Source organism: Pezoporus wallicus, unplaced genomic scaffold (assembly GCF_028554395.1).
Source record: "Pezoporus wallicus isolate ANWC-B61680 ecotype Strahan unplaced genomic scaffold, APGP_CSIRO_Pwel_v1 contig_4722, whole genome shotgun sequence".
NCBI lineage: Eukaryota > Metazoa > Chordata > Aves > Psittaciformes > Psittacidae > Pezoporus > Pezoporus wallicus.
Genome location: NW_026641840.1, coordinates 567,186 through 592,425, shown reverse-complemented (window position 1 = coordinate 592,425; position 25,240 = coordinate 567,186). Strand labels below are relative to the sequence as shown.

General features: G+C 46.8%; 1 protein-coding gene across 3 annotated transcripts in view; it reads left to right on the top strand.

Moving 5' to 3' along the window:
- Positions 1–23,938, top strand: part of PLXNA4 (plexin A4) — a 464,287-nt gene extending 440,349 nt beyond the window's left edge. For 2 of the 3 annotated variants that reach the window (XM_057425602.1, XM_057425603.1), the window contains exons 27-32: positions 1,798–1,897; positions 4,377–4,567; positions 7,958–8,127; positions 10,982–11,194; positions 21,795–21,945; positions 22,904–23,938. In XM_057425602.1, coding sequence (XP_057281585.1) covers positions 1,798–1,897; positions 4,377–4,567; positions 7,958–8,127; positions 10,982–11,194; positions 21,795–21,945; positions 22,904–22,999 — 921 coding nt within the window. In that variant the 3' untranslated portion in view covers positions 23,000–23,938. Of the gene's footprint in view, positions 1–1,797; positions 1,898–4,376; positions 4,568–7,957; positions 8,128–10,981; positions 11,195–12,826; positions 13,277–21,794; positions 21,946–22,903 lie in introns of those variants that run through there. The other variant, XM_057425604.1, reaches the window with a different exon arrangement.
- The last annotated feature ends 1,302 nt before the right edge of the window (positions 23,939–25,240 follow it).

The window sequence follows — 25,240 nt, the reverse complement described above, 5'->3', positions numbered from 1 at the left end:
TCCGAGCTGTATGGATGACCTGGGACAGAACAGGTCCTTAGCTGCTAGGGTATTGACTTCTATATTGCTTTTCCTGGCTGTCCTGAGGGCAGATATGGAGCATGCTAGGACAGACACTGATCTTCCTCTTGCCTCAGTTTCCCTATCAGTAGTGTGGGGTTCAAACTACAAAGAGGCAATAATTGCCATCCCTGATTGCTGAGGGGCTATTTAATTAGCCTCTGCAGTGCTTTGAAGATGAAGAAATCTTTGCAAGTGCTAATTATTATTATTACACAGACAAGAGTTCCATGTTGTTAGCACAGGGTTTTTTTTTTTCACCAATCTCCTTTTTATGATGTCTTATTTATCACAGATATTCCTGATACGACTCCACTGAGCCACTGCCTTGTTAACATTTCTCATACAGGACCCACATGAATTGCCTAGCTGTAGAAATGGAAAGTCTGGCTGGTTTCAGGAGACTCGGTTGTGTGTTCAAACACTGTCCCATAATAGAATCATAGAATCAGACAGGTTGGAAAAGCCCTTTAAGCTCATCCAGTCCAACCTTACCCCAGCACTGCCAAGGCCACCACTGCCCCATGGCACTGAGGCCTCGTCTCCACGCTGTGTGAACACTTGCAGGGACGGTGACTGCAGCCCTGCCCTGGGCAGCCTGTTCCAATGCCTGAGCACCCTCTGGGCAAGGAATTGTTCCTCAGCTCCATCTAAACCTGCCCTGGTGCAGCTTGAGGCCGTTTCCTCTTGTCCCATCCCTTGTTCCTTGGGAGCAGAGCCCAGCCCCTCCTGGCTCCATCCTCCTCTCAGGCACTTGGAGGGAGCCATCAGGTCCCCCCTGAGCCTTCTCTTCTCCACACTGAACCCCCCAGGTCCCTCAGCCGTTCCTCATCAGCCTGTTCCAATGCCTGATCATAGGAGGAGGTCCCATACAGCCATAGGGAGGGAATGTCCTGTGTAAGATAGAAGGGTGGAAGGTCCACCTCAGCCTGCTGGGGTTTCATTTTAAAGGACAGGAGGAGGACATAGAGTCTTTGCAGGCTGCTCCCTTATAAGACAGGAGAATGGATGCTGGGGGTGAGCGGCTGGCACGGGCCACAGCACTGGCTCTGCTCCATCTCCGCTGAGGAGGTTTCTGACCCAGGGGCTCTGCCTCCATGATGACAACATTGCACTGTCTGAGACCCTTTGATACAGCAAAAAGAAGGAAGCCCTGTTAGTCACTTCAGTCCAGCAGTGCATTTGTCACTGTGCACTCAGAGGTTGACATGATCAGTCAAAGTGGGAAATGTAGATCTCCATTTCTGAGCTAGGTGCCTCTGCCTGCAACCGAGGTGGAAGACATAGAGAATTACACATCAGTTTTATCATCCCACAAGGGACAGCCCATTCTTGGTGTTTGAAACAGCTCAGATGATTTTATTCTTCCCATGATCCTGCTCTGCATAAGAGCTTCCTTGTGAAGAACCTACTGTCTGCTTTACTGAGGTTAATGCAGGGTCTCACTCTGTCATCACTGGGCTTTAAATCAGGGCCTGAATGGAGCAGAGTCTTCTTTGTCATCACTTGTCCTATTGCCCAAGTACAGGCTTCTAGGTGGTGTAACAGGAGATTTTGTTCCTTTTTTGTTGGTAGAACCACTGAGAAAGCATTTAAAACTTTGGGCCAAAGCTACTGTCCTGCCTATGGTGGCACTGATTTACTGCTCAGTTCCTGCTGTTTGAATTCCTGCTGTCCTCAGCATGCTCCTCAGCCAGTTTTCAGAAGCTTGCTGTCAAAGTCCCTATTTCTCTACAGGTGCCAGATGGATCTGTGGTAGCTTTAGTCTCCAAGCAAGTCACTGCCTACAATGCAGTCAACAACTCCACAGTCTCTCGGACATCAGCCAGCAAGTATGGTAAGGATTTGTGTGCTGATACAGCTTGAAAGAGCACTGGACAAGAGATCCCAAACATCATGGTGGTTACAAGACACTGAGCACCAGCAGAGAGAATGACAGGCAGATGACTAGTCGATAAAGTTGCTTGAGAATAGCAGAAGGAGAGGACTTTGCCTTCTAAAACTTCAGCATCTGATCCAAGCTGTTAGTCAAAGTGTTTGGATTGCTCTTGGGGACGCTTCTCCTCCCTCATTAAAGAAACGAGGAGCCTATGTAGTTATCTGTCTACGTTCTGGGTCACTGAATCTCACTCTTAGACTTTCCATAGGGAGGGGCAAGAGAGAAACATAGCACACAATGGGCTCAGTTCTAGCGGGTAGAGCCCTTGGAGCATGGCCTGTTTTGAAGATGAATACGTGACACAGTTGAACAACAACAATCTACATAGGACATAGCCTTTCTACAGTTGTATCTCAGTGTGGGTGTGGTGTGTCCCAAGGGAATCCCACCTGGAATAATAATAAAAAATGGCTTACTGAAGTCTTATATCACAATATATCAAGGCAGTGGGTTGTTGTTCCCGTTTTACCCATGAGATAACTGAGAATGAAGCAGCTGTGAAATACAGAACAGGTAGAAATTCTTCTGTAGAGACAGAGACAGAGACCTGAGTCTCACCCACACCATCGCACACCTTTCTCCCCTGTGCTAGAATTCCAGCCGGGATGTGTCTCACATGGTGATACCAGATGGCAAAGCAAAATGTCTCTTAATATGCAACCACAGTTCTGCAAAACCACCCTCCAACCTGCGTGGAGCTGTCATATCACTTTATTATTACCATTTAATTTATGAAAGCACCTCCAATCCTCCTTACTCCCTTTAGCCTGAGGAAAAGCATGGCTACTCAATGTCCAGAGGAGCCCCCTTCCTCTTCCTCCAAGGACATAAGCAGTCCACCAGACCTTATTAATATTCATCCTTTTTGCCATGCTGTTGCAATTACTGAAAGACACGGTGACCTTTCAAAAGGAAGACCTGAGGGGGGGTAATTTCTCTTGGGTTTCCTTAATTCTTCTGCCATTTGATTCTTCAGGAGGAGGGAGTGGGGAAGAGTGCGGAAGAGTGCAGGGGGAGGAGAAGATGCAGTGGGTCAGAAGTGATTGTTAATTGCAATTAAGAAAACAGGATCCAGAGAGGAAAAAGGATATTCCATCTGATAATTAGTATGGAGAGATTGGTAATGCATTAATGAGACTGATTCAGATCTTGCTCCAGGAAGGTGCAATACTCTTCTGTTAATTATGGTTGGGAAAGACTCTACCTGCAGCATTGCTGGAAGATCAGGGAGAAGGAAATGCTCCGTGCCATCACCCAGAGACAAAGGGAGATAAAATTTGGAGGCTAAAGGTGTCCTTGGAGAGGAAATTTGTATGAGTCTACCTGAGGTTCTGGTTTTCTTCCTGTCAACACAAGATTTTGGAGCAAGGAGTGAAGAGGGTGGATTTGGATTTATGGTTATGTAGAAGTTATGGATTGCTCTAATGCCAAAGGAGGGAGTGGAGGTAGCTCCTACTAAGTCTGGGTATGGGGAGCTATGCAACAGGTCACGTTAGCTACATCAATATTACTATGCATAAAGTCCATGGCCTGTTTTCTGGCCATAATGCCAATCAGCATAGCATGGTATAGCTATTGTCCATACCACTAAGCACTTGGTAGAACAAGTGGTGTTTATACCACTGGAAAAGCACTTGGTAAACCAAGTGGTATTTAGCCATACTGGTTACTGTGAGTGCCTGGTACTATCCCCTGACCAAGTCCTGGGCAGTGTCTGACACTTATAGTCCTGGTTGTCCGAGGTCAAAGCTTCACCAGGAAGTGTGATAAGAGCACAGGCAATTGAAAGTAAGTGTTTGAGCCTTGCTTAATGTAATAGCGTAGACACTTATATCACATCTGGCTTGGCTGACATCCCTTGTCTTTGCTCAGCAAATCAGTCATAAGATAAAGCTTTGATAATAATTAAGCATGGCCCATACAGCTGCTTGGGGGACTTCTCCATCTCATATTATAACTGCACCAGGAGACACCCCCCTGTTGCCTAATGTTATGAATTGGTTGGTGAAAATGTATTTAATACTATAATGGAAATGCAGAGCTTGTGAGAACAGGGACATTGCTGTACTAGATACAGCTTTCCCACTTTGGAGACCTGAACTAGCATCTCCCCAGGGTGAGATGTTAGTTCAGGTCTCCAAATCACTCACCAGCTGTGACTGTCTCAGCCCCACAGCAACATGTGTATGAGCATCCACTCCATATACTGAATGGGAGAGGCACCTCCTACCAAACCCAGACAGAAGAAGTCCTCTTCTTGCCTGTCTGATGGAAACCTTCTACTATGTGGCATGTCATCAACATATTTCCTTGGTGGAACCTGTTAATCCCAATTCTGGTGCTACTAGGGCTGACACATGTGCGTTTCTCCTTGCAGAAAACATGATCCGGTACACAGGCAGCCCAGACAGCCTCCGTTCCCGCACACCCATGATTACCCCTGACCTTGAGAGTGGAGTCAAGATGTGGCACTTGGTGAAGAACCATGAACACGGTGACCAAAAAGAGGGTGACCGGGGCAGCAAGATGGTTTCTGAGATCTACTTGACGAGACTTCTTGCCACCAAGGTAAATGGGGAGGGCAGGGAAGAGGGTGGGAAATGTTGTTTTAAAGGCTGCAGTGGAAATTCTTGCCTGTGAGAAATGAGAGGCTGCTCAACGGATGCTGAAGGGGAATAAAAAGAGAAGAGCAGAAGGAAAATAGAGCAAGAGGAGTGCTTCATGTAGTAGTTTTGTGGCATAAACCCTTATTCCTCACCTTTCCTTCGGCCTGTAAAGATCCTTGTGCTAATGAATTGGCAGGGGATTAAACTGACCATGATGGAACTAATAGATAGCCAGCTCCAAGGAGAGAAAGCAGAGTCAAATGCTCATCCCCACTGCAACATGGAAAACCCAGGGTCTCCAAAGAGAAAATACAGCTTAACTCTGGTAAAGGCAGAGCAGGGACATCCTGAACAGAATCTCCTGACACATCTCACACATCAGAGCTGGACCATGGCAAGTCTTTGCAGAGAGGATAAAGACAACATTGGAAGTTGGTAAGATCCCATCTGCTCAATCCACAGTCTCCAAAATGATGGAAAACGGCCTTCTACATGGGTGCAACTGCCTGCCCAAAAATAACTCACTGCCATTCAGCACCACACTGTCCCTTCCCTAGGAAGGGGATGGCCAGTTGTTGCTGCAACTGGCTTGCTTTGGGATCGACAAAAGATCTCAGGCCTTTTCACCTTCTTCCATCTCTGCCCAAGACTATCCTCCACCTGACTCACCTCTAAGGGGTCTATGAGAGTGTAGGCAAAAGTGGTTGGCCGAGTTTACATGTATTTGCTCTTTTAGATTAGGTATTAGAAGAAGCTCTTCCCTGTGAGGGTGCTGAGGCGCTGGCACAGGGTGCCCAGAGAAGCTGTGGCTGCCCCATCCCTGGCAGTGTTCAAGGCCAGGTTGGACACAGGGGCTTGGAGCAAGCTGCTCTAGTGGAAGGTGTCCCTGCCCGTGGCAGGGGTTGGAACTGGATGAGCTTTAAGGTCCCTTCCAACCCAAACCAGTCTGGGATTCTATGATTCCACCTTGTGAGTATTGGTCTCCTTATAGAAGCCTGCATTAATGAAGAGGCAACAGCCTTCTTTTGCACTAAAGCAGGGACTAGGGCAGGTCAGGAGGAAGGCAGTGTAATCAGAGACAGACTCCCTGTGAAGTTCTGCTGTCCTCTTACAGCACAAAACATCTCTGTGCCCAAATCTCTCTAACGTAGTAGTTACCTCAATGCATCCCACAAGTGGAAACTGCAGGGCAGCTGTGGCTCAGGTGTGCCTGATCACGGTGTTATCTCGCCCTGTTCTGAACAGGGTTAAACCAAGCAGTGATCAAACAGCCCAATCTTCTCCCTTCTCTCAAGTTTTGACTGTCATCATTTCTTGTCAGGGCACAAACCCAATTTCATGTGCCCATGCAATCTCTATCTGAGTTTCCCCATCTCCATGACATGCCTAAGCCCTATTGTACAGTTTTACCTGCACATTTATTCCTCATTTCGCCTCTGATGTCTGACTCTCCCTGCAGTCTCACTCAGTCTGTCTTCATTGCAATAGGATTTGGAGATTAAGTGCCTGGTACATGCCCATCTCCCTGGCATCAAGCTGCACAACATAAAAGCAAATGGTGCTCCCCAGGGCTCAGGCCCCAGCTGGTGGAAACCAGCAGGCACTGGACCGTGCTGATTTACACTGTCTGGGGATGCAGCCCTTACCCCACCACTGAATCACTTTTGCTTTCCGGATCACAAACTCAACACTTGGGGGGGGGGGGGGGGGATTTGGTTAAGATGTTTTTGTGGAGATGGCAGGAAAGCAGCTGTGAAACAGGCACAACAACAGAGACAGTGGAAAGGCTGAGGGTTTATTGTATCCTCTCTTGGGCTGAGCAATTTTCCTGTCTCATCATGACCATTTGAGGGAGGGAAAGAGGGAAGAGAGCAATTGCTGGTAATGCAATCCCAGGGAATACTTAGTTAAACCGACAATGATTTTTATTCTGGTAAATCCCTGACCTCAGAGACCCAGAGTCTCTCGCCTAAAAGCCTCAGAGGCTTTCTTTGTGTTTGTGTGGGTGAGCATGTAAAGAGCTAATTCCCTCCAGAAACTGAACCTAAGGGCAGCTCTTCCGTGTCAGACCAACAAGGTTTCCCCTTTGGAGGCCCTTTCTGAGTCAGACATGTGCTGCAGGGCTTTAGTTGCCCTGCAGGAGTTCACACCAGCAAAAGGTACCTCTGGTTGCTTCCCAGAGAATAAATCAAGTGGGGAATCAGCAAGAGACACTGGCTTTCTAATGGAGTATTTGTTAGTGCTGTGTAAACTTGAGCTGCTGTGGTGGAACCTGGTGCTTTGTTTCTTGTAAGGAGAGTTCTTTTTTCCTGGGCCTGCAGAGAAAAGGGAAGGTTTTATTTTTGAGAACAGGAAATCTTGCCTATTGTTTGCTGGGGATTTGATTGATTTCTGGGTGTTTTGCAGTTATTTTATGGTTTGTTCATATGTAAATGCTTATGAAGCACTGGTGGTGGAGCAGAGGTTCAAGAATGGGCTAGAGCTCCACATTCAGCAGGGAAAGGCTGCCTAGCCTGGTTCCCCCACCCCGACTAAGACTGCAGCTCATGTGGTTAACACAGACCCTCAACTTCCCCCTTGTCCAAACCCAGTTACCTTCTGGTATTCCAGCTTCTTGCTAATAGTCAGCAGTCCTCAGCAGCTTGTTCAGGTGTCCTCCACCATAGGGATCCTTCTTGCAGAGGAGCATAATACCTCTGCAGTCTCTGCAGTGGACTTTACTGAGGTCTGCAGAGCTCATTGCTTCTATAGTTTGCCTCACTCCAATGCCAATGGGTATTAAAAAATGAGGAGGCTTCTTGGGCTTAAGATGAAGTTTGTGTTATTTATTATACTACTCACATATAAACCAGCCATCTCTCGCCAGGTACTCTTGTCCCATTTCTCTCAATGACACCTTCTGCTCTGCTCTACAGACATCTGACTTTTATTCCCAGCTTCAGAATTAGCCTTGGAAGAAAGCCAGTATATAAAGTGGCCAGATTTTGTCTCATGCATGCACTAAAGCAATTGAGGATGGGATGCAGAGGAGAGGAAACAAATCAAGGCCTCTCCATCACCATAGACCTGAGATAAGCCAAGGTGTCTACCACAGCTCAGCAGAGAGTACAGGTAGCAACTTGAACTACTACATCTGGCTGCTAAGCAGAAGTAGCACGTGCCTGCTTAAGGACATCTGTATTGGAATTTCCAACTCATGCCACATTTGACAGGTATTAGACAGCTCCCACTTTTCAATCACACTTTCTGGGCCTGATCCACACACACGCTCTGTTTCCAGTGGGGTACCAGAATTCAACATCCTCTTCCCACTTGGCATCTCACGTTCTTTTTCCCTTCCTTCTCCTAACAGGGCACCCTCCAGAAGTTTGTAGACGACCTCTTTGAGACCATCTTCAGCACTGCTCACCGTGGCAGTGCGCTCCCCCTGGCTATCAAATACATGTTTGACTTTCTGGATGAGCAGGCTGACAAGCATAACATCCATGACCCCCACGTGCGGCACACCTGGAAGAGCAATTGGTGAGTGAGACATCCCAGTATAGCTCAGCACCTCATTCTGGACTGGAAGGAGAGTAGAGGGACATGTGGTTTGGAATGTGGTTGCTGCGGGAGCTGAGGAGCCTGGTATAGGGTTCAGAGCACCAGGCTTAGTCTTCCCAAGCTGATGGGGAAGTCAGAAGACCCTAGAATCTAAAGGATGCTCTCAAGGATCAAATGCTTTTCTAAACAGGTCCCTGCTTGGCCTGGATTACATGGGAATGGCAGTATTTATGTGGGACCTTATGGAGAAAATCTAACAGACCCATAGGAATACCTAGGGAAGGATGGGAGAGGATTTTGCACCACTGTCTTCATCTAGACTAAGTGTTTGAATTCGAACTATAGTCAGCGGGATGCTTGAGCTGCAGTGTTTGCCTACACAAGGGCAATATCTATATTAAGGTATCCCAGACATCCACAGGGGATGTGGAGCATCCACAGGAGACTTATACCCTCCTGGGCTGGCAGCTGGAAGCCAGGAGAGCATCTCAAATGGTACTAAGCGCTTAAAGGCTCTGGAGCTGGATGTGAGCAAGTGACAGTCTGACATCAGCCCCCTGCTCTAGCTGCCAGGCAGCAGCCTCTCTTCATACATGCAATGGGACAGCCTGGAAAAGCCAGGATCAATGGGGAGAAAAGATCTCTGCAGCTCCTCTCTGCTGAGTCTCTGTGTTGGAAAGAGTCCCCTGGGGAATGGCTCCCTCCCCTTCTCCTGTGCAAATACAGGGACTATAAAAGGAACAGCAGAGGAGAGCCGTGGGGCTCCCAGCTCATGCATTTTTAACTTTTACCAGCCATGCTGATGGCAGATCATCCCAGCGCAGTGACATAAAAAAAGAAACCCCATGCACCAAAGAGGCTTTCAACTAATGAAACATTAGCATATTATTAACATTATCTGCAGCACTAATCTGAGCCTGATTGCAGCCACTCAGGAGGTTTATTTAAGGGGAGGGAGGGAAAGGCAGTGTGTGTGTGTATGAGGGAAAAGGGGCAGTGTGAAGAAATCTGTTCAATCAGATTAAATTAACTCAAAGTCACATCATGGGCTTCATTATTCCCAGCTAGGGACTTCATCCCTCTCAGCCCCCTCCGTGTCCATACACGCATACATGCACTCTCTGCTTGACCTCACTGCTGTGTTTGCCATCCAAACAGCTGCAGAGGTTCTGCATGGTTCATTCATCTACTCATCCCCCAACAGATCATAGAATCACAGAATGGTTTGGGTTGGAAAGGACTTTAAGATCATCCAGTTCCAAGCCCTGCTATGGGCAGGGACACCATGTTGCCCAAGACTCCATCCAACCTGGCCTTGAACACTGCCAGGGATGGAGGATTCACCACTTTAAGCAATCTGTGCCAGTGCTTCACCATCCTCACAGGAAAGAACTTCTACCTTATACCTAACCTGAACTGCCTCTGTTTCAGTTTGAACCCATCACCCCTTATCCAATCACTAGAGTCCCTCTCCAGCATTCTTTTAGGCCCCCTTCAGACACTGGAAGCTGCTCTGAGGTCTCCATGCAGCTTCTGTTCTCCAGGCTGAACAGCCCCAACTGATACCTCCATCCCCAGCCTGAAATGTTCCCCCCCACCTTGACTCCATCAGCTCTTTGCCAGCATCTCCCATCTCTGAGTTTGGCTGATGGGATTACCTGTGTGAGGCTTTCCTTACATTCCTTCTGTGATTTTGCTGGCTCAGGAGAACACACAGTGGTTTAGGAAGGAAAATGTGGTGTCATCCCTCTGTCAAGACATGTTAAACTGCCTGCTGTTACCCAACATGTATCATACTTGGAGATGAATTCTTTATGGTGCTGAGAACACGGGGGGGCAAGGAGCAAAGGGAAGGAACTGAGGAACTGGGGAGCTTAGCCTGAGCATCAGGTGGATTTGTTAAGCTGAAAAATAACTTCCTCTTGGGAAAGTGCAGCCCCTGAAGGTAGACTTAACAATCTACCTGTCAGTCAGAGAAGAGTTTCACTCTGATCAGTGACACATCTCATTTCCTAGGCCATGATCATATGAATTCATGTGCCCTGACAAAAAGGCTCGAGGCAGAGGCTGGAGGTAGATACCTCGGGGTATCCCCTACAAATGAACTGCTTTTTTGAGAAAAAGGAGGGAAAATAAGGCTTTGGATTGCAATTGGAATAACATTTCCTTGGTTAGGGCAGATACATTTTCATTTCAAAGGTTGCAGTACTTATTTCCCAGTTCCTTTCTTGACTTGAGGCAACAGGGTTTTCCCTATCACTTAATGACTGCCTCATGCTGGGATCATATCTGGACTTGGACTTAAGCTGTGGAGTGTGATAGTACACAGTGTCCACAGCACAGAGTGCATACCATTAACACTCCTAGTCTCAACTTGGGAGCTCTATTACCTGCTTTCCCATGGGGTTGCTGTGAGGGCTAAAAGCTAAGTCTCCCAAAGACAGAAGTTCACCCTAAGTTTTGCAGATCCAGTGTTTGATGAAGCAGCCAACAAGTGCATCTTTACATTACAACCTATTGTAGAGAATCTAGGAGTAATTTTCATTACCTCAACGACAACCCCATTAATTTATATGAAACTGCAGTAAGCTGGCATTAAGACTGACAAAGTGATTTCTAAGGATAACAGGGACAAAAGCCACCCCAAGGTGACTCCATTGCCATCCTCACAGTTCCGTAGGGGAGGAATATATTGTATATCAGAGCTTATCCCAGAATCCTTATCTCCACACCATGACATTTGATTCCCACCTACCATTCACCATTGCAACCACACATAACAAAGCCTGTGAACCATGCACTGACTGACTCACCTCTCCCACCTCTCACACAGCCTGCCATTACGGTTCTGGGTGAACATGATCAAGAACCCACAGTTCGTCTTTGACATCCACAAGAACAGCATCACAGATGCCTGCCTCTCTGTAGTGGCTCAGACTTTCATGGACTCCTGTTCAACCTCTGAGCACCGGCTGGGCAAAGACTCACCCTCCAACAAGCTTCTCTACGCCAAGGACATCCCCAGCTACAAGAACTGGGTGGAAAGGTGAGTTTAGCTCTAGGAACAGGAATGCCATAAGCAAGTGGTGCAATGAGGCCCTGCTTCATGGATGGAGGTAGGAGGCATCGTAAGTATTGCTTTTGGTAGCTGCTTCTGGGTGTTTTCTCTTTGGTTATTGCCTAAGTAGAAAGCTTGCTGTTAGCCTTTTATTCCCATGACCCTTGCAGCAGAGATGGGAATTTAATTAGAGGTGTGAACTGAAGGTGTTTGCTGTCATTGTTTCTCTTGAGGAGAAACTGTAGAGAAGAGATAGAGGGAGGGAGGAAGGAAGGAGAGGTGATGCCTTTGAGCCCTGTGAAATGCATTTACTTCTAAGTCTTTCCACACAGACCAGAAGTAGATTGTTGTTCTTAGCATCGTTGTGACAGTCTTCACGCTGTCTAGATCCCAAGGGTCATAGAATTATCTCTCCTTATTCCAAGCCCAGTATATTTCCTTGACAGCTCTTCTGTGCTTTGGAAGAGATGCCGTAAGATTGACAACCTGGTGCATGAAGCTCTGCAGGTATTTTCTGAAAGGTCAGAGGTCTTTCCAAGCATTTAATCCACATCTGCAAGACCTGTAGCTACAGCTCAATGTTCTGTTCAATCTACTGCACTGAAGGTCAGTGCCTGCCAAAGCTTCTCTAGGGGGAGTACAACCAAAACAACTATTCCTGCAGCACGTAGGGGCTTCAGTTTGTCTATGATTTCCCGCAGGACAAGTGGATAGCACATCTTGCACTCCATTCAGCAGGAGCCTGTCTGCTGGAGCAAGCCTTGCAGGAGTTGATCTGTGCTTTGTTTTCCAATATGCCACACTTTACTTGGTGTTATTGACAGGTTTGGGAACTGCACAGATGGAGAATGATTACTACGCTGTAAATAGCAAGATGGGTTTGTCTAACAGATCATTCCTGTGCAATGCCATCAGTTTAAAGCAATGACTTGTCTGGATGAGTTAGCAGGCGCTGTCTATTGATGCCATGTCATGCAGGTTATGTGAGACCTCTGCTACTGCAGGACACTGCTGTCAACCACTGTATTTCCTTTGGTGGGACTGATTTTCTCTTACCTTGTGAAAGGAGAGCATGGTTGATCAAAGAGCTCTGTCCCCTACTCAGCATGAGGTGACATTTTTACACTGATGCTCCCATTGCTCTCTGATTTGGCTGGACAATTATTTTTAGAGGTAGTTAAACACCTCTGAAAACGTTGTTTCCAGGCAACCTGTAAGGCTCTTAATACCTTGCTTAATTATGACCTACTTCTGGTACTGTGTCCAAGTTTCTTAGTATGTTCTGAGGTTGATTGCTGGGTTGAGCTGGGTGGGGGAAAAGAGATGTCTGAGATTCATTTAGAAATCAAGCTTGCACCAGCAGTACAAAGTCATACTCTAGTGATGCTTTAGCAGCTTTGTGTGCAGTGGGTGGTTGGTTTCTGTGGACAAATACTTTGTTTTACATGTGAACCCTGTTGATTTTTATCTTTGGGGATGGTACATCTGGGTGACAAACCGAGGTACGTAGGTGGGAAACAGGGTTTCTTTCTGGATGAACAAATGGCTGCAGTTTCCTTTTTATTTTTCCGGTATTGATTTCACTTTGTGACTTTTGGGAGCTAAATCCCCTTTGTCCAGTGATCTTCAGCAATAGAGGATGCATTTCCCTGGAAGTTTTCCCAAACAACTGGATTTGCAAATGAGGTACATACCACCTCCTGCTGTGAGTAAACAGCACTGGATTTCTGTCCCCAGCTTGTGCTGGGTTGTTATCTGCACTGATACCTGACAGCTTGCACCAAAGCCCAAGGGGAGGATGTGAGGTTTGGAATATGGTTTGAGTTTCTGCCCTGCCTATGTTCTTGTGTGTCAGTTCCACTGACTCAAGGCAGTGGCACCTGGATGCTGTGGTAGATCAAAGGAAAAAACACATCAAGAATGAATAAAATATAAATTCAGTTCAAGCCTGAGTTAATGAATTCCTTTTCTCCATTCTGCATCTCTACTTCGAGGGAGTTATTCCAAATCCAAAGGCTTCCAGTGCTGGTTGGAGCTATTTCTGTAGTCAGTATCAGCTGGAGATGGCATCCTTCAAGACCACTAGACTTCTTCAAAGAGCAAATCATAAGATAAAAAGATCTTCAGTCAGGGAGTTTAAGAAGTGGTTGAGTAAATCAGAAGAACCTGAAATCAAATGAACTTCTTTGATGGAGGTGAAACTATAAGAGGGCAATTAGGCAGTGGTAGATTGTAATCCAACTTGAAGGCACTCTGGAATAAAGACAGGCTTCTGACTTCTAACAGGTCTGTTGCAATGGTAGCTCAGCTGGGTTACTCCAGCCCTTTGCCACTGCTGGTTTCTCAGCGTGGAGTGTACCTTTGGGACTTGCAAAACTCAGCACAAGCATAATGCCATAAGAAGCAGGCATGGGTGAAGGTACATTCCTCCAGTCAAAGGTTGGTTTTCCTGCTCCTTAGATTGTGAATGTACATTGGAAAGGGAATAGCTGCAGATTCTGGCCTGACCAATGGTCTACATCTACATAGTAGTCAACTGGGAGTTTGATTTTAACAGTGCTTTTTAACGCTATTGGAAGGAGAGGTGGGCTGCCTGCTGAAACAAGACCTCTGAGAAATCCTGCCTTCTGTGCAAAACCAGGTTCAGCATTCAAATTACACCCCCAGGGCTCTTTCACTGGGAAAACACACCGGTTAAAAGTATGGAAGTGCAGCCACAACTTGGATTTCCTGGGGCAGAAGATGAGGCCTGACTGAGGCAGGAGAATTAACCCAGGAAACAGGGACAGGATATTTGGCTTTTGTTGAAGGCATGAAGAGTCAGGCTATAGTTCTAAAACAAAGTGGAGGCTTTTCAATTATCATTATATGAGGCTATTGAAAAAAAAGAGGAAAAGAATGGGAACGGTAGACCAGATTCTCATCTGACTTCGGTTAGTAAAACTCCATAGGCTTTGCTAAATTTACATTAGAGCAGCCTCAGATCTGCATCTTTTCAAGTTTACTTCAAATGTCCCCTTTGAGCCTAGAAATCTGGAGAACTTGGGAGCATTTGATGCAATCCCCAAGCAATACAAAGGGGAGCCTGTTCTAATTGGACTGTCTCATTAGCATTCAACGCCACACTGAAAAGATGACAAAGGGCTGTGGCTGACCTTTCATTTCTCTCCATGCTGCCAAGCTTATGATAACACTTGTTTGAACTTCATTAACACCATTTAATTGCCTGCATCACAATCAATACGCTGTTTCCCTACCAAAGCCTGGCATGGAGTCGGGGATGTGGGAGACTGAAAAGGGGCAGAGCACAAAAAGCAGAAGCCAAAGAGTTTTTCCTTTGCACATTGGTGCCCAAAATACCTGCAGTGCTTCAAGGAGAGGAACGGGTGCTTTCTTCTCAACCCTGCAGAGACTTGGTCTCCTTTTGGATGCTTATTATGCATTAAAAATAGCCCCTCAAAGAAAACCTGAAAGTCAATGGAGACATTGCAAGTATTCGTTAACACCCTGAGAACCTTCCAATGAAGACCTTTCAAAATAGGTTTGCCACGTTTGGGACTAAAAGAGGTTTAAAGTGATGTGATCTGTGGGATTCAAAATTAGAACATCTGCAGTTTATTACATTAACCTGGGTAGAAACGCTACCTGACCTAGCCGTTGGTACCCAGGCCCTGGGTCCGTGATCTATTTCCTTTCATGGAGAATCTCTGAAAGGCATTAAACTGTAGACACCAAGGTCTTAATCTGTTAGAAAATGTTATGAGAGTGTGTTTGGAGTACACAAAATAGATGGTCTGTACCCATTCGGGATCTAACCTACATAGCTTGTCAGCCTGTGGTTTTTGGACTGTGTAGTCAATAGATGGTCTCTTCCAGTGCAGTGCCTGTGGTATCTGTTGGACGCTTTGCAGCTGAGCTTTGGAAAGAAGGACACATTGGACTAGTTTAGTACAATAAAGATTACAAGCTGCATGTACCCTAACAGTACACATTGAGGTTTTCAACAGAAACGCTGGAATGATTCCGAGGGCTTTAAAAGAGAGCATGAAATGGCAGGTGCAGATCCTGGCTCTGCTTTAAAACATGCGGTTTTCTGTGTCTCCCTTCCCTGTGAGAAAGAAGCTCAAGGTTCAGCAAACCAAGGGTCAAGCTAGGGGGGGTGTTGTCAGTAGAGATAATAAAAAGCAGTGCTGGAAAGGGCCTCAGGAGGTCAACCCAAGCAGTTCCTGCCCCAGGACAGGATCAGCTCTGTCTACAGTCTTCCTGCCAGATACTTGTCTACCCCTTTCTTAAAGGCCTCCAGCAACGGAGCCTCTGCTCTCCTCAGGCAGTCCCTTCCTGCACTTCCTTGTCCTTCCCATCAGAGTGTTTTCCCTGATGGCCAGACAAAGTCTCCCTGGCTGTAATTAAAGCCCTTGCCACCTCATTGCATGCCCGGGGGCAGTGGGTACAGCTCGTTCCCTCTCTGCTGCAGCTTTTGGTGTTATCTGAAGACTATTTGTCATTCTTCACTTTGAGTCTCCAAAAAGCTCCCAATGTTTTCTCATCTCAGTAACATGCTGTTCTTACTAGTGAAGTTTTCAGCAGGGATGAAAATGTGTCTCTACCCAGAGGGTACAGCCTCAGGCCCACGTATCTTCTGCACTGAGACGATGCTGGATGGTTTCTTCTCCCAGAGAAACTGCCTGTGCACCAATTCACTCTTCAGCCATTTACTCAGCACTGTCCGCCCATCCTTTACCTTTTATTCTGAGACGAACAGGAACAGCAGCAGGAAAAGCCATGCACATGCAAAATAAAATCATTATCCTTAGTAGGGGATGCATACACAGACAGAATCATTCCCTCAATCACTGCAAGGCAAATCTCTGGAAGAGCAGGTCTTCGCCTAACTTTGGGGCTTGTAGCCTTTGCTTAGCTGTCATGCTATTACTGCCAACATTCAGTGTCCAACAGCCTGGCCTTGAATCTCTGTTGTCTGGGCTAACAGAGTCTTGCAGCTGCCTGTAGCTGAATCACAGAATCCCACACTGGTTTGGGTTGGACGAGACCCTAAAGCCCACTCAGTTCCACCCCTGCCACAGGCAGAGCCACTTCCACTAGAGCAGCTTGCTCCAAGCCCCTGTGTCCAACCTGGCCTTGAACACTGCCAGGGATGGGGCAGCCACAGCTTCTCTGGGCACCCTGTGCCAGTGCCCCAGTACCTTCAGCAAAACCACAAACTGCAGCTCAGATGCCTGCCAGGAGTACAATACTGCCATGCCGTGCCAATAGAAGAGCTGACCGCCTGTCCTTGCATTGCCAGACTTCATCCCATAAAGAGCTTGCCACAGGGCTGCTCCCAAGCTTTCCTTCAGCCCTTCTCTGCTATAGTAGTCCCCCACATCCCTTTTATGCATCTCTTCCTCCTTCACTGGTCCGGATACAGCCGGCTATTGCGTAACGCTAATTATGTTATTGCTGTAATTGTGTCTGCCGTCTGCAGCACATGGATTCGTTACAAGCTTTTCATATGCTAAAATGATTATTAATGAGTGCAGTCCCAACCCAGCGACGGCACAACAGCCATGACAAAAAGATCTTTTGGAAGGCAATTAGCTCCGTGCTAAGCTGCCTAAACCACAGCAGTGCTGGAATATTTCAGACTGCAGAGGAAGCACTGGCAACGTGGCTTTTCTCTTCTGATGAGTTAATGAGTTGCTGAGTGGCAGCAGGCACAGTCATTCTTGTGAGACAGCTCCGCTAAAGAGCATTCAGAGCATCCCTTCAGAGAAGGACTTGGAGGTGTTGGTGGATGAGAAACTGAACATGAGCCGGCTTCAGTGTGTGCTTGAGCCCAGAAAGCAACCGTATCCTGGGCTGCATCAAAAGGAGCGTGACCAGCAGGTCGAAGGAGGTGATCCTGCCCCTTTGCTCTTCTCCTGTGAGACCTCACCTGGAGCATTGTGTGCAGTTCTGGTGTCCTCAACATAAAAAGGACATGGAGCTGTTGGAACAAGTCCAGAGGAGGCCACGAGGATGATCAGGGGCTGGAGCACCTCCTGTATGAAGACAGGCTGAGGAAGTTGGGGCTGTTGAGCCTGGAGAAGAGAAGCTGCGTGGAGACCTCAGAGCAGCCTTCCAGTATCTGAAGGGGGCCTATAGGGATGCTGGGGAGGGACTCTTCATTAGGGACTGTAGTGACAGGACAAGGGGTGATGGGTTCAAACTGAAACGGGAAGTTCAGGTTAGGTATAAGGAAGAAATTCTTCCCTGTGAGGGTGGTGAGGTGCTGGCACAGGGTGCCCAGAGAACTGGTAAATGCTCCATCCCTGTTGGTGTTCAAGGCCAGGTTGGAAAGAGTCTTGGGTGACATGGTCTACTGTGAGGCATCCCTGCCCACGGCAGGGCTTTGGAACCGGATGATCTTAAGATCCTTTCCAACCCAAACCATTCTATTATTCTATGATTCTATGTTTTCCTGTTTGGTACAGGAGGCAGAAGCATTTATCCCTGGCTTGTTTAGCCAGAGTAAGTGTATTCCCAGGTCACTGTTCTATTGCTTACCTTAGGAAACAAAACAACACCAAGCAAAGGCAACCCAAGTGAAGAGGAGGATGTGAAAGGATTATGAAGAGTTATCTTTTGAGAAAAAGAGGAAGCACTACTAGACACTGTCCCATCTAAACTCCTTTACCATACAACAGTGTCAGGGGATGAGCTCTCATGTGCTCTCCCATTCAAGCCAGGCTGGGGTGAGTTGCTGTGCTAATGATACCTGTGAAGTCACATCCTAAGGAATAATCCTCACATCCTCCATCTGAGTTGCTGAGTGATGGATTTACTCACGTTTCCCAGGGTTTTTATTGCCTCTGAAGTCTAATGAATGTATTTCTTGACACATGAGAGAATGAACAGCCTTAAGGTAAGATCTCAGGCTCCTCCTGGAAACTCAAGGGGAAACTCGAGCACATAAGGCAGGATCTTTTGGTATGCATCCAAGAATCTTCTGGAGACAGCTGGGAAAGGACCCACTGGAAGTAATCAAAGCTGCAGTACAGAAGAAGTAACAAACCTACAGCACCAGACCAGCAAATGGTGCACATCTGACCAAGTAGCCATCATCTTCCACTTTGGACTCCCAGTTTGGAACCTTTGGAGGCAAGATAAAATGGATTTGCTGCATGTACCCTGCTACCTGTCTCATTCAGAGGGAACCTGGCTTAGTCTTGTGTTCCCAGCCTCCTTGTGCCTCATTCAGCCTCTGTAACTGTGGAAGTGTGAATCCAAGTTCTGTCCATGTCTCAAGTGAGATCTGGTGGCCCTCTTCTCACAGGATCAGTGTGGTGAAAGAGCATCTCCCCCTGAATTGCCTTGCAGCTTATCTATGGTGTAATTGAGAAGGGAAGTAGCACACAGGCAGCCTTGCAAATGCTGGCAGTGAGAATGTAAAGCCCTCTGGGCTTTGGTGACAGCTTCACAGTGGGTTTGAAAGCATTTGGGGTATGCAAATGGAAGAGAGGCCCTAAGTACCTCTGAGGATCGGTGCTTATATAGAAGGCAAATAAAGACACAGCAGGGATGTTGTCATCTCCCTCCTAAGATGATTTAATATACACATTCATCATTTCTTTAGATAGCACAGTGATGGCTTCATTAGAAATACTTCAGTATAAATAAGTCATTTGGCCATAGCAGGGTTCTGATGGAAGAATATTATATGTCTTCTCCTTATACCAGCAGCTAGGTTTGATTGTTTTATGTGGTTTTTCCCCCTTCTTTTTCTTATATTTTATCCCTGGAACACACTTCCACAATGCCTTGGTTTGCTGTCCTAATAGGAAATGACTGCTCAGGTGTGTGATGCCCAGGGAATTGAGTCCAAGTGAGACCAAGATGCTTTGGTACAGTGGTGGGTAATGGCCCATGAACCCAGAATAGCGAGAGCACAGCTTGAGAGTCTGTTGTGAGTGGATAGACCTCCAAACCCTGAAACTCAGATTCCTGCATCCTTCCTTCGCTCTAAGGAGCATTATGTAGTGCTTTTTGTTGTTCAGATGAGTCATGGGAGTGTTTTTCTGCTGGGAAAATATCTCTGTGGGGCTGGAAAGGGACTGAGGAGCTTTCAGGCCCTTGTGAGTGACTTAGGAGAGCATTGCTATAAGGTGAAAAGGAGACAGGACACACTTGGAGAAGCAGATGATATGTCTTGTGTTTCAGTTCTTGAAAGCACCCTAGCCCTATAACCACTCTCCTGCCACCATTTAATGACCGGTTGTACCAGAGAGGAAAAGGCGAATTTCAACAGGTTGTCAGAGCCAGACCAGCAAGTACAACACAGGAACTCTTCTTTCCTCCACTGGCCTCATTCTTTTTTGCTATGATGTAATCCCCTTCACTTTTCATTTCACCCAGCAGGAGAGTACCTATGCAATATTCATGAGAATCTGGGCTCTTCTCCATGGGCTCTTCTCAAGTACCATAAATCAGTGCATTTCACTGCATTGCAGGCTGTTTCTCCCCACAGGTCTATGAACTGTGCTGGTTGCACACGGATGTAGTTTCCTTTGGGTGCCAAGGCACACTTTGCTTTTTGGCCATAAAACTCCTTGTTTCCCAGCAATGTGCTTTACATCTGAGGAATCAGCAATAGCACTGTCATGGATGCCACTGGTTCCTGACATGCGTATGACTTTGTCCAGCTGCTGATGCTGTGACCTATTTGAGTGTTCCTGAGGGCAGCAAAGGGCTAGAAATACTTATTCATCCTGATCACCACCTTCTCTTGGGTGTAGTTTTGCAGGACAAGTCCTCACAGGATTTCTGGATGCCTGCTTTGCTCATAGACAACTGTTCAGATCCACTTGGGGATTGAGGGTTAGGCAGAGTGTAAAGCAAAATCAAGCCCAGACCACTCAGTGATGAGTGATGATGGAATGGGCAATATTTAGGCCACAGGACTGAGTTCAATTAGGACTTTTTGATGGTCCTAAGCCCAGAAGATAAGATGCTAGGCCTCCAGGGACAGTCATGTTGTGCATACTGGAAGTTACAGCAGACTTAATAAGGTTTGCATGAGTTTTTATGATGAGCCAGAGCCTAGCTTTGGAAGCAGGCAGGCAGGAAAAAATTAAGGGATAAGCACCTCTGTCTTCTATGCCTTTATCTCTCAAGGGTTACACCACACTCCGCTGCAAAACCAGGATAACAACTGACACAACCCATCGCAATAAATCAGTATGGGAGTGAATGACCAAAACCAGAGCCTTCTGGTGTGGAGGGATTTCCTCCCTGCGCACTTGCACTGCGTTCTTTACATCAGAGACTCAGCAGCTGCTTGTCCCACTGTGTGACAGTGAGTGTTTTCCCACTTGTCTGTCTGAAGGATCTTTATCATCGAGCACTTCAGTGTCCTATTTGCAGCGAAAACCAGCCTCCATCTCAGCGGGTGTCTCAGTGCTGTTTACAGGGCACCTGTCAGCAATTTTGGCTCCCTGTCCCCTCTGCCTCCTAATTATGGATTGCTGCAGCTATGGGGGGGGGGGGGGTGTTCTTTTTTTTTTTTTTCTTTCTTTCTTTTTTTTTTTTTTCTTTGTGCACAAAATGTCAAGTTGCAGAAATTAAAAATGTAAATGATGGTGTCTAATTAACCAGTTGACAGCAGAGTACAGCTGCGAGTGACAGTGACTGATTACCTTCTGCAAACCTTGTCCTCCAAGACCTGTCTTACCCGGGGGGGACAAAGGACATCATGGGAAATAGCAACTTCCTTAAAGAGATATTACTCTGCTGATGAAACCTGATGCACAATGGTTTTGTAGGATCTCTTTATCCTCTTGATCCTCATGATCTTAAGGGATCCTCTTATCTTAAGGGGTCTTCTTGAGCTAAGGGGAATGGCATTGACTCCTAAGGAAAGGAGTTTTTCCCCAGTCAGAGTAGGGATGGGGATGTTGAATCCTGTTGCCTCAAACTGACAGCTTAAAACCTGGGGCAAAAGGTTGATGCTGAGCAGCAGACAAGTTGTTGGGATAGACTGGATTCAGTACGGGAGGTGGATGATGTTAGCAGTGGATGGAGGTGAACTAGTGTGAATAGTGCAAGCAAGCATGCAACAGGTTTATTTGTCTACTGGTGTGAAATTCTGAGCTCTCAATGGGCAGCAAGATCAGTGGAACTTCTCTGTGGGACCAGAGGAGGGGCTCAAAAGTCCTTGAAGGCCTGACAAAGGAACACAGCATGAATAGTTACTGCCTACTGCTTTGAATGGCATGTATAAGGTTTACAGGATGCTCTTTGGGACTGCAGTCCCAGAATAGGTTTGAGTGAATACAACACAGGGTTGAGTGAGTACAACAGTCATCTCCCTTGCTGTAAAAGAAGAGCATGACCACATACATCATTGATGCACCAAGAAACCCTGTGAGTCCTAAGTGGTGCCGCTTTGGGTGCCCCTGCCCATGGCAGGGTGCTGGAACTGGACCTTTCCAACTCAAACCATTCTATTTCTATTATATGATGATTCTATGATTCTCTTTATTGTTGGTGGCTTTAATGTCTTGATTCCCTACTCCATCCTCTCAAATGCACCCATATTTCTCTCTCTCAGGTACTATTCAGACATTGCCAAAATGCCAGCAATCAGTGACCAGGACATGAATGCATACCTGGCTGAGCAGTCTCGCATGCATATGAACGAGTTCAACACCATGAGTGCACTCTCAGAGATATACTCCTACGTTGGCAAGTACAGCGAGGAGGTAAGAGCAGTTCTGCAGGACCATGGGACATCACACCCACTCTCAGAGCCTAGCATGTGTCACAGGTACCTATCTTCATCCTTGCTGTGGGGATGATGGATTTATGGAATGAAAAGAAAGGCCTGGAGTCTGGAAAAAGATTCTTTGGGATTATTTGTCTCCCCAGTAGTCTTCCACCTGGATCCCTCTCATTTTTGTATCCTGTTATTAGCTTGCAGTAGTTGATGGTCAGATGTTTGCTTGCTACAGAGGAGCCCTTCATGAGCTCTTCATCACGTGGAACCAGAAGCGAGCATATGTGCCTAGTACTATTTCAGATACCCTAAAGAACTCAAGAATGGTCCAGCAAGCATGACATACAACTTAAATGTGACTTACCCAATTCTGTGTGTTGAAGATGCAGTTAGACCACTTGTGGCATCTCAAGTACAGGTTTTGGGGAGATTTAGATTAGATGTCAGGAAGAAACTCTTTCTTGTGAGGGTGCTGAGGCGCTGGCACAGGGTGCCCAGAGAAGCTGCGGCTGCCCCATCCCTGGCAGTGTTCAAGGCCAGGTTGGACACAGGGGCTTGGAGCAAGCTGCTCTAGTGGAAGGTGTCCCTGCCCGTGGCAGGGGTTGGAGCTGGATGATCTTTAAGGTCCCTTCCAACCCAAACCAGTCTGAGATTCTAAGTGATATAGCAAGGTGATGAATAAAGCTAGCAAGTAATTAATCTCCATGACAACAATCCGTTTATTTGGTTGCAGTCTAGAGGTCTGCATCATCTCCAAACTGCCTGCCTAATTCCCCACTGGCTCACTGACCTGCTTCGGTCATGCTTTGCATGATATAAGCTAAGCCTGAGAACTACCTTAGGGAAAACTAACCCTCACTTGCTGCTATAAGATGCTGCACTCAGTCCTTCTGGGTAAAAAAAAAAAGGTACAATCTTTATCACTTCTTTCTCTTCTTTTCCAGATTCTTGGAGCCCTTGATCAAGACGACCAGGCTGGGAAACAGAAACTTGCCTACAAACTTGAACAAGTCATAACCCTCATGAGCATAGACAGCTGAGAACTGTCCTGCCAGGGACACCCTGGGAGGGATAAACCAAGTCGTGCCTCACTCAAGATCATCATCTTTACCAAGTGCAAGTTTTGATCGGCTGTAAGCAGAGTCACCTGAACAGTGCTCCTCTCTCTTTCTCTCATTTCTTTCTCTTTCAATATCTATGGACGAAGCAACAGAGCCCCAGGGGTTAAGAGAAAAGACTGCAGAGAAATCCTGGCTCTGGGGACATCAAGATGTTTGGGTGAAGCTCTTCTTTTCACAGCTTCCCCTCTGCCTTTGCCCTAGAGAAGGACTATTGCACACAACCCCCCCTACTCAAACCCTCCCTCACCATCACATCATTCTGGAGATGCAAAACTGGGAGGTAACTTCTTTCATGCTGCTTTAAACTGCCTTCCAGGGGCTGTAGCCTCTGGAGTGGACATGGAAATGAACTCAGTATTACTAAAGGCCTCCCCAGGGGGAAGGCAAGCCTGCCTGCAGGGATCCTGGAGGGCAGGAGCAAGTCAAGATCCTCTCCTGCAGAGCCATTGCAACTCTATCTCTTGATAGTGACCCACTGGGAGAGGAATCCAAAGGCTCCCCAAAATATGCCACAGCTCCTGCCAGAGTGGGACCATTGTGGCTCTTATCTGCCTGGGCAAACAGCAGTGAAGCTGCTCATCTGGGGCAGGGTCAAGAGTAGAGGAGGAGACCGATGGTCCCCTGCCCATGTGTTCCATATGGTTCTTCTTATTTTTCCAAGAGACCTGTGTTCCCCTCTGTCTTTCCCATTGTGTCCTGTTGGTCGTAGCACTGCGGCAAAAATGCTCTCTCTGCTCAGTGGTGGTTCTGTTCCTTCTGGCAATGGACAGCACAGCATCTCCTTAGTCCCCACCTCAGCTTGGAAAGCAAAAGTCAGAAGTCTCATTTTGTTCCAGGCAAGGAGCTTGGCCTCAAAAACCAACCAGAGGGATTTTGTTTTAAAGCTGTTAGTTCTTTCCATTCTGTTTCCTCAACTGGAACAAAGCTATTGTTTTCTCATTGTGGAATATCAGAAGGATACTGAAGGGCTTGTCATGAAGCGAGGTGGTACATACAACTGATGGTAAAAACCTTCCTTCGAAGCCACTCCTAAGAGGAAATGTCATCATGCATTTTAGAAGGAAATCTTGGATGAAATCCAAATGAAACATTGCAGAGAAGTCTTCTACCTAGATACCCCTAGCCAAACTGCATGTCTTCTGGAGATCTCTGAACTGCTGTAAGCCCATCTGCCTTTTGGTGCCAACTCCTGGCCTCTCCTGTTCTCCATTTCTGGAACCAATAGGCCTTGCTGAAGGCACAGTTGCTGCCTGGGAAGGATTTGCTCTCTCTTTGCACTTCCTATCCCTTCAGAGATCACTGTCCTATCCTCTACTCAGCTCCTCCAGAACAACATCTCTACCTGTTTCATGGCCAGCCAAAGAGGTGTGAGCTCCTGTGTCTCTTCTGTGTTTGACTGCTTTGTTCATACAGCTGCTAGCCTAGATAACACCATGGTTCAGCTTACAAGGAGACCCTCAAGGTCTGGAGAACCTTGCATCTTGTACACCACGGAGGGAAGAGCTGGGTCTGCATTTGCCTAACCAGAAATGAACAGAGCTCACTAGCAGATGGAGGAGTGGCTTGACGCCACGGAGAATAAGCTCACATCCATCCCACACCATCCACAGAGCTACAGCCTGGATCTACTTTGCACCTGGAGGGAGGAAGGGGTAAAAACAGGGTGTGTAAATTGATTACAGAACGAGTGCATTGGTTTTTATTCATGCATCTTACTAGCAAACCAGAACCTCTTTGAGAGTGACAGATGGGTGCATTTAATAGGGGATGTGGTGCAAACAGGAGTCAGTCAGCAAGCGGGTTTCGTTCAGCCAAGCAGATACACGTGTAGGCAAGTCTTTCTAAAACCAGTTAAATAACAGCAGTCCCAAACTGGATGTGTCTGTGGAGAGAATATCACAAGGTTCATACTGAAACAGCAAACGTAGGGACACGTCTTGGTTTTAAAACCCCAGACATTTCTCTCTTGATTCTAGTTATTTTATGTGTGCGTGAGCGTGTGTGTGTGTATCTGTGTGCACGTGTGCGTTCTTTCCTCTTTAGTTTTGCTTGCTTTCTGTTTGAGTGCTGAGCTGATGGACTCATCATGCACCTTATGAACATCTCAGCATTTGTAAGAGGCCTGCGCATTGGGGATGATTTTGGGGAGTTTGGTTGGTT